General features: G+C 37.2%; 1 protein-coding gene across 5 annotated transcripts in view; it reads right to left on the bottom strand.

Annotated features, from left to right (window-relative positions):
* Positions 1 to 6778: 6778 nt before the first annotated feature.
* Positions 6779 to 10073, bottom strand: part of LOC139982255 (uncharacterized) — a 47176-nt gene continuing 43881 nt past the window's right edge. For all 5 annotated transcript variants that reach the window (XR_011798081.1, XM_071994908.1, XM_071994911.1 and 2 more), the window contains one exon: positions 6779 to 9835. Coding sequence is in view for 4 of the 5 variants with exons in the window: in XM_071994908.1 (XP_071851009.1) it covers positions 9818 to 9835 (18 nt within the window). In the remaining variant the exon portion in view is untranslated. The remainder of the gene's footprint in view (positions 9836 to 10073) is intronic.

Below are 10073 nucleotides of genomic sequence, written 5' to 3'. Positions count from 1 at the left end.
GTAATTACTTGGAATATTTCACACGTCCACTTACGGAAGCTAATACAACCATCACATCACAAGAAAACTATCGACTTAATGATTCTTTCTCGAATCTGAGATCTGAGAATAGTATTTCAGTTACTCGTTTATTTCTTCCTATCCAATATAAACTTATAACATTCGCAAAACGTTATGTTGCCATGTTGTATCGTATCAATTACTTGCGAATTGTGCAACTTTCTAACATTTGCGAAATCGTAAGTGATAAGAAAGTCCACATTATCACACCAAACTTCGTCAACATACATACTGTCGAAAGTAATGTAGCAGGTCCGTAGCCGTAGCCTGGGGGGAGGGGGAAGCCCCCTCCTGATATTTCCACTTCCTAAATGAAAGTAGGCCTACGATAGTATGCGATATTTAAGTCAGTTTAGCGAAATGTTCATAACATTTCTTCTGATTTTGTTAGTCATTAGAGTGCGAAATCAAGATTCTAGGCTCGTCTTTCAAGAATGGCTTTCGAAAAGAACACAAGGTTTAATATAAAGTTTATAAACGCTCACCACGCATTTGGTTTTCACGAGCTTTGTAAGAATAACAATAAACGCAAAGAAGTCTTAAGATTCAAATTACGTGAGGAGTGTAGCAGTCTAATTAGGCCATCAGCTGAAGGTCGAAATTCGCTTGTTTCGTTCCAGCAACTGCGGGTCTAAAATTTCTCTACAGCATTGAATACATAAATTAACTAAGATTAATGATCCAAAAGTTCTCCATGTACTTTCCTGCAGTTTTTTTGCAATTCCGCTCGAAAGATCGAACTATATTTTTTATTGCGTATGTTAAGAAACCTGCCGTTTTACGTTCAAAAGTTGTGCGCCAGTGAGATATCTGTACCATGTGATATGAATTGTCCAATGAGCCATGAGTTCTGTGTGCAATCTTTGTAGAAAACAACAAACATGGCGGCTCCCACGGGCGCTAGTCAGTCTCCGACACACGGAAATCTACAGTGCTCAGTGCACATTGAATCTGCAAAATTTGAAGCATTCAAGGCACTGACGAATAAACGATGGAATAAAGTTACTTCCTGCGCTAAAGATTGGCTTAATCTCAGCGGCGGAGACAGTGATATCGCCGTACTACTGATTACTCCATGGCCTACTACGATCAAGCGTGTGTTCAACAGCATAGTATGATGGGGTTCCACGATAAGTGTTACAGGCGGTTCATTGATAGCAAGCACATTGCTGCAAGAAAACGGACAGTTCCAGAGGAGACCCCATATGATTTTAAACGAAGAATTGACGGAAAAGATCTAGGAAACCAAGCAGAAGCTCTGTTGTGTTGCCTGTTCAATTTATTATATGTGGGAAAAGAAACAATACATTACTAGGCGTTGCAAACGGGACAAGCTGCAACAGGCAGAGACTTTCGATGGAGGTAAGCCTAAGCATACTACACGACTCTACTTGTACTTCTGTGGCATAGTTGAAGTGTTAAGAGAAGTTGCATAATGCAAGATCAGTAGCTCTTAAGGGATAGAATCCAAGTCAAAGGGCACAGTGTTGGACCTGAACATAATATAATTACTTAGTGGCATGGTCATCTGATTTGTTTTGTTATATATATAATTCTCCATCTGGGGCACTAGCCTAAGTGTTAAATACAGGCTTCATAGTTTTCTTACTGTGGCCCTTTATTTGAATGATAGAGATATTATATTAGTTAGAAAAATAAGTGCAACAAAGGTGCAATAAGGTTAGGTTTGCAAGGTCTTATGGTCAGCCTGTCTAGCTTTACCAAAATGAACAAGTATCTGTCTCCTTTATTATTAGTAACAGATATAATCTACCATTGTATAATTTAAACCATAACATTAAGAGATAATGTACTGCACTGTCAAAAAAAGCCTGTTTTAAATCTTTTTTGCGTGACACTGGTTTGCAAAATTTGAATGTGTCTTTGTTTGTCCATAGAAGATGAGCAGATCACATGGTATATAAATAAAATTGTCTTAGTTCTTATTTGTTCAAACTTACATTTTGATCAACAGAAAATGCAAAACAATTTGCTTTTTTTATTTCATTTTATTAAGGTATTGCTTCGACAAGCAGCAGAGCGGAAAAGAGATGAGCCCAGATTTTATGAATATTAGAGGAAAAGACCGTGTTGCCATTGAAGTGAGGTACCACTCTCTATGTTGAAGAAACTAGATACAATTCTTGACAAGGAAGACATACAGATCTTGAAAGGTAAAGTACTCTCTTCAATGTGTGGTTCATTGAGTGTTCAGGGGTGGATCTAGGACTTTTGGAATATGGGGGTCCTCCCCCAAGGAAAATTAAAAAATTCTCTAAACGCTTTGAGATGTAATATCAGGTTAATCTTTCCATTGAAATTATTAAAGAAATTTGCAACATATTTCTAGCTGAATTGTAATTATATTGGTACCCCATCATAAAATGTGAGACTCAAAAATATCCAATTTCATGGTACAAGGTGTTCTGTTCATCTCCTCCTCAGAGCAGAGTTTACCACCAACAAAAGATGCTCTGATCCAGCATGTTAAGCGCTGCACCAACCAGGCTGCTATTCACAGTAGGGCATTGCAGCCAAGGATTGATGCACTCTCACCAGAGGGACATGGATGTAAACTTGAAAATGATGACCTTATAATCACTTGGATGACGCAGCCACCTGACCCAGATGTTTTGCTTCAGTGTGTCAGCAGTAGCTGTAGAGTCGGCAAATGTCTTAAAGGAAGATGTTCCTGAATGAATGCACAACTACCGTGTACAGACCTATGTAAATATAGAAATTGCAGCAACTTCCAAGAAGATGTTGAGATTGTTGATGCAGGGGAAGATGATTTGGAGGATGAACTGTGATGGTGTTAAATCTTGATATCTTAGTCTGAAATTTTAATCAAGTTTGAAGTTTGTGAAGAGGGTTAACTTTTTCAAAGTCATGTTGTCATTATTTTGTTCCCCAGAGTTTAAAGGAACCAGTAAACATGATCTTATTCATACAGTATATTCATTTTAGCTATTTGTAGTTTTACGTAGATTTACGTAGTAGTTTTACGTTTTACCCTACCTACCAGACACCTTTGATAAATATCCACATTTTCTTCAAATCACACTTTTTTTTTAGAGGGGATGGGAGGGGGGAGGAGGGTGTTATGGGCATGCTTTACCTCTTGCATATTCACAACTACATTTACTGATGACGATGACGCAAATACCGCGTCCTGAAACCAGTCAAAGGTTTATATACTGTTGTTGGGGAACCATCGCCCCTGACCCTGACTTTTTTTTAGAGGGGATGGGAGGGGGGAGGAGGGTGTTATGGGCATGCTTACCTCTTGCATATTCACAAGTACATTTACTGATGACGATGACGCAAATACCGCGTCCTGAAACCAGTCAAAGGTTTATATACGGTTGTTGGGGAACCATCGCCCCTGACCCTGTTCCAATATCACGGTTCTTTATTGTTTGCCGTAACATTTCGTTACCTGTTTTATTCATATTGTTAATATGTTCTGTGCATCTGTTCAAGTTTTGACTGAAGGATATTCAAGTCTTTAGTGACTTTTATTTCATCTAATTATCTTCACCTCTACTACGGAATAGACTTTCCCTTTTCCATACCATATCTGACTTCCATGCAGTGAATTGAAGTGGATACTGTTAAGACTAGTACAACTGTCCTTGGATGAACTTTTAATCACTTATTAATTCCGCGCCGCGCCTTTTGATGAAGAACCTGTATCTTAATCATCGCAAAGGCCCAGCTCTACTACACCATTGAGTGTATCGACCCAGTCTTAATAGATACATTATTTCTTTATATCTGGGGCTTAAGTTAACTGTCTTCTTTATTCACTTATTTGTACCATTCACCTTTATTATTCATATTATTTGTAGAATATAGAACTATTATTATTCAAAATACCATTCGAAACCTTGTCGATCTTTTCTTTTATGCGTTAACTCCCTTGGAAACTCTTTTTGCAGGAATACGAATTATAAACATGTAGTTTCAGTAACAAGGAGAAAGTACCTAGTTTTGCAGGAGACTGTAGAAAGAGTACTAAGGTAACGGATATATACCGACTATAACTTTATTTCACATCTACGATATGCCATGACGTCTTAGTGTGCCAACTTATATATTGATTTATACAAAAGAAATAGCTCACTGGTCTTGGGATATTGGTACATCTCATTGTAACTAGGGATTTAGCTACATGTAAAGTAGAGGGGGAGGGGGTCGCATTTGTAAAACAGTTTGGATGGGGAGTGTAACAATTATGGAGAGGAACTTTTCATTATATGTGTATATTTACGCATACATGCACAGACGAAATGCATTCATAACATAGGGGGAAAATCTAAAAATATTTGATTTATTACAAAGCATTATATCTGAGTTTATTAAAAGTGGTACATTTTTATAATTAAAACCCTTAAGTTATGATGTGCAAAAATTGTATTTCATATTTCAAAGTTGAAAATGTGATTTTTTACCATTTTGGCGAAAATGGAGGGGGGGGGGCACAACTTGTAATGCCTGAAAACAACCCTCACTGACCCTTAGACCAGAATCCTCTTCCACCATTCTTGTAACCCTGACCCAACTATTATACAAACAAAATATATCAATCGTAATTTAACATATAAGAAAAGAGTGGTATGTATGCACCACTGTACCAAATCTAACGTTAGCACATGTGTTCCTAATACATAGCATCGTAGCACGTATGTCTACATAACATACCCAATTTCAAGGGTTTCTTACAAAAATACTGCAGGACATTTTTTGGAGAACTTTTGATATAATGTTTGTGATGCATTAAACTACCCAAAAATGCATTAAAAGTCTAGACCCGGTGTTGCTGGAATGAAACTGATTTTACAGCCACATTTTGAGCTTCAGCTGATGGCCTAAATGTGATTCGACGGTTCATAACTATATTTATTACATATATGGATGTGTTTTACGTGCGCCTATCAGCTTCATTGTTAGCCCCTATATCAGTGCTCTGATGTTTTAACCATGTGTTTTAACTGAGAATATTGAATCACTACGAATATAAGTACATATCAGGGCTTTTTTTCACATATTAATTATAGGGGTGTGGCCCCCAGTCCCCTACACGGCACACCCATTCAGCTCGTTGACAGCTCCCCCTAGTATGCCCCTTTTGGCATGTCAAACAAATAATGATAAAACAAACGTAACAATTAATTGACACCTAACTTCCCCTCAGCATATGTATAGGCTACGTCTGCCATAAGAATTCCCTATGGCGTACATTTGAACATCTTCAATTCCCATTGTATAAACCAATAAAGAAGAGCTTTGGAAGTAATGTAAAGTTCTACTTTTCCCCTACAAAGTGATTTTAACCGAGTTTTTTTTTGTTAATTCACCTTTTTAGTTTGGAAGTGTAAATTTCTAAATCATGAGATTTCAAAATAATGAATGTGAAGATGCAATTTACAAGTGCCTGGGAAGTGCCAATTCCGGCAATCTGGGAGGTTTTTTTTGGCAAAACTTTCCTAGCTAAGATACCCCCCTCCCTTGTCTCTATGGCTACGATGAACAGTTTCAAAACTTCCCAATGTCCCTCTATATAGCATATGTATATAAAATGTACGTCACGTAAGTATATATTATGTATGTATAGCCTATGTATCTTAAGCATCAGATTTACGTATATATGTATAAGACACAGGAATGATCAATGACCAAAAAGTTGGTCTACAAGACATCCGGGGTTGTAGTCTTTACTGCGGGCGTTTCATAGCTTTGTTACGACTATGTGTCCGCTGTGTTCATACAGTCAATATTGTCGTGTGGGGTGGAGGGGAGAGGGAGGGGCAACGGCGATGGGTATGCGTTACAAAATGACAGTACACCGCCTGCACCCCCCCCCCCCCCCCCTGAATGCTACCTCTGTAAAACTATACAATTGTTTTTATATTTCCTGACCTAAAGGTTGAGTTATTAGTGCTTTGTCACAGTAATACATCCAATAACACCATTTTTGGTAAGAGTATGTTTGTTCGAACGAGTCGACATTTACAAGCAGTTATAGGGAGCGCACCAGATTCAGATGGAAGGTTAACAGATGGTGGGGTGGGGGAATTCTCTCCTCTCCCGACTGGTTATCTTATTGGTCTGAAACTTGAAGTACGTCTAGAGGCGAATCAATGATTTTATAAAGGAAGGGTGCAACCTTGAGATCTGTAAATCGTACTCCAATGTTAGGGGTATGGGTGCACCCTCCACCCCCCCCCCCCTCCTTCCTCTCCTCATCCAGCAAAAAAATCAAATTGTAGACGTCAAATGGTGCATTTATCCTAAGTATAACTTAACTTAGGTCTATATTATTATCTCTTTAAAACCAAGGTTACACTAATAAATATTTTGTGTGAGGCTGAAAGGGAGGGGCAGGTGGAAGGGGTGGGGCATGTACCCCTAGTTGTGAACTAATTATCCCGGTTGAATGTTTAAATGACCCGACTGCACATTTTACCCGAATGATGATAGGAAGTTTGTTTGTGGGAAGGGGTTGGGGGGGGTATTTTCCCGGTGATTCTTTGCGCACGACACTGAAATAGTGTAAATGTCTTGCTTTGTAATAAATGAGGAAGCAGCAGCACATGATTTGATTTCATTTATTCATTACAGAATTAATATAATATTTATAAAAAGGTGTTAAAAAATACATTAACAGGAAGTATAACTAATATAAAAAGGTGAAATCATAAACATCGTGTATTTCACAAATAAAGAGGGGAAAACAATATAACCATCCAGTGTAGTATATCAATTCTTCGTGTTTCTGCAGCGTTGCGCCGTACAGTGAATGCATTGTTTGATAAACAGTTGAATAAGCCACTGCTCGAAAATTAATTAAGTTGTATCACTGGTCTGACGAACTTCCGACAGATTATATACCAACGGGTTGGAACGTTGTTCGTGCATCTGTCCGCTACAACTACGGTGCCCGTCAAACTACGCATTTTCTCATGCACAGAGTTACTGGCTATTGACGCTGCCCATCAAGTTCCCTGACACCCTACCTCGTCAGGACATATGTGAGTCCCCACCATGCCGTGTAACATGAATCGTCTATTATCATCAGCACCAATTTCGAAGTTTTACATCCCCGCTCATTTATGCACTTCCGTACATCCGTAGAGAATATTTCTGAACGGGTCTATCAATTAATTGACCTTTTGACATTTAACTTCTGGTCAAGTAAGGCCCTATTTTAAAGTTGGTGATATCACGCGGGACGACTAATTAGAAATGAAAACACAAAAACAATTAAAGTGTTAATGAAGTAAATAGCAATTTCACAGATTATTTACTTTAACCTTTACTTATGATTTTACGTGAAACATCGTCGTTTGAGCAAATAAGGTTGCAGTATAACCATTACATGTTCACTTTCCACCAATCAGAGCAGTGTAATATGACAACCGTTCATATAAGATTCTTACATGAGGTTCTGGGAAATCAGTCAAAGATAAGTATAATTTACATTAGGACTACATTACAATTTACAAGTAATCAAATATTAATATTGTTCTAATATTGTTCCTATGCAATGGATATTTTACAGAAAGCGTTAAGAAGCCGAACACTCTCACAATATTGTCATTCCTTAATATTTTGTATGACATATACAAAATACATCAAAGAGTTTACACTTATATCAACAAAGTTCATTAATTCGTAAAAATAAATATATACATTAAAATGAATTACAATGTAAAGAATTGATAATTCATGTTTTTAATTTTTAAATTCATGATTCGTTAAGAAACTTACTTTCACACTTAATTGTATATGGAAATAAAAGTGTCTACATAATTAAATAGTTGTATCACTCCTCTGAAATGTGCATTCTACCAATTATTATTTTCGTCATTTTTTACACATTTTTTTGTGAAGTTTCCATTTTCTTTTTGCTCTAAATCGTAAGATACTTGTAATTTTCCATGAGATGAGAAGACGTACTGATTCAGTTTAGACATGTCGATGGCGTAATTAAATCGTCATACACTCTCTACTCCAACACTGAATCCTTGACTGACACCATCCATATTCACTCACGTACCGGTTATCGCTCTCCAAGTACTATATTTATATCACAACCGAAATCGCTAAAGTAATTGCCACAGATGTAAACTCCATAAAGACTGTTAATGAGAGACTTCATTCTTCAATATTCCTGGTGTCATGTTGGTGGTGTTTGTACTTATTTGACACCCACACCACTGCTGAAACAAGTTCAATTACACATTGGAATCCCGAAAGCCTGCGTCTCTCTACCACTACCACGAACCTTAACTTTATCTACAGTGTTGCATAATCCTTCTTTAAAACTATACTTATGTCACAATGTGAAATCTCAAAACTGAGTCAGCCAAACTCATCTAGATTCCATTTTCGTTGTTATTACTTCATCAAGTACAATTTCATGAAAATGTTGATTTTTTTTGGTCACACATGTGTTTTCTTTTTTCCAGTGTAACTTATTGCTAAGCACGTCATTCTGACATTAATGTTTCATTCTTTATAATCGGTAGAGGAAGAAATACCGATGAAGTAATATAAGACAATAATTTTTGAACGGAATGAAGAAATTTGAAATATCAGCATCGAACCTAGTTAGTTAAAAACGATTATTGTGATTTTAATGAGAAAAAAAAACATGTATATAAAGCAGTTACCTAACAAGAAATATCTACACAATACATTAAAACAGCAATGGTGATGAAAATGCAAAAAACAAAAAAAAAAGTAACGAAGACGATGGCCATAATTATGTATACATATATCGATCCAAATTCCCTCACCCTCCCAGTTCGTCCTATGCAAAATTCAAGAAGGCGGTTATCGGTGAATTAAGCGGTGGATAATAACTCTTACACCACTGAAGGTAAATGAAAAAAAAAAAAAGAAGGCAGTTAGACTAGTTCGAGATCAGACTAGAGGCACTATGTTAGAGTGAAGAGGTAGCGAAGGGGGTAAGGTAGGGATGCATGCCCAAGAGAATATAGATACCGAGGGCCTAGGTTTTATCAATTACTGGTGACATCATGATGGATGTGGTTATGCCTCACTTCCTGTATTTTAACAGTTCTGTGATTTAGTCATCTTCCTTGGTGCATAGTACTGAACATTTATTGTTATTATTATTATTATGATTATTATAATAACTATGTATTTGATAGAGCGCTCTACAATAGATCACAGCGCTTTACAGAAACAAAAATAACTTACACAATAAAAACATGCACCAATCTTAAACACAAGCAAAATATACAAACATTACTGCGCTGTAAATAAAAATGTTTTCATGAGACCTTTGAAGACCGAGACGGAAACCGCCCCACGAATACCCACAGGTAGCTGGTTCCAGAGACGGGGACCAATAACTTGAAAAGATTTATCACCAGTTTTACGCTTTGAGTATGGAATCATGAGTCTGGTGGTATCAGATGAGGAGCGGAGTCTACGTCTCAAACCATCAACATTACTTAGAGGAGCATTATACAAAGAAACAAAATTATTCAAATAGCTGGGAGCCACACCATGCAGAGATTTATAAACATACAAACGGATTTTGTACCTAATCCTGTCCTTAACCGGCAGCCAGTGTAGAGTACACATAAGCTGAGAAGAGCGCCGATCACGTCCGCAAGAAAACACCAAACGTGCAGCTTTATTTTGAAGGCGCTGACATTGCTGAGATTGCGAGGAGGATCATATCAGGTTTTCTTCAGAAACAAGTGCTTGTTGAAGTCATCTACCAGGTTCCTCTCTTCTACAGGACAAAGAAGAAGAAAAATAATGCACATGGAATGCGTGGGTAAAAGGCCTAGTCAGTTACATTGTTTTAGGTTTTTTATGAGGAGGGGTCGGGGGGGGGGAATCATAACTTAAGATATGTGGATTTATAAGAGTGGAAACTATTATACAAAGGACTAATGTTTACTAATAAGTTACTGTTGCTTCTTCTTCTTTAAACATTTAATCCTTACCATCAATGATAAATATTATGT

Source organism: Apostichopus japonicus, chromosome 16, assembly GCF_037975245.1.
Source record: "Apostichopus japonicus isolate 1M-3 chromosome 16, ASM3797524v1, whole genome shotgun sequence".
NCBI classification, from domain to species: Eukaryota; Metazoa; Echinodermata; class Holothuroidea; order Aspidochirotida; family Stichopodidae; genus Apostichopus; species Apostichopus japonicus.
This window is presented reverse-complemented; position numbering and strand designations above follow the sequence as displayed.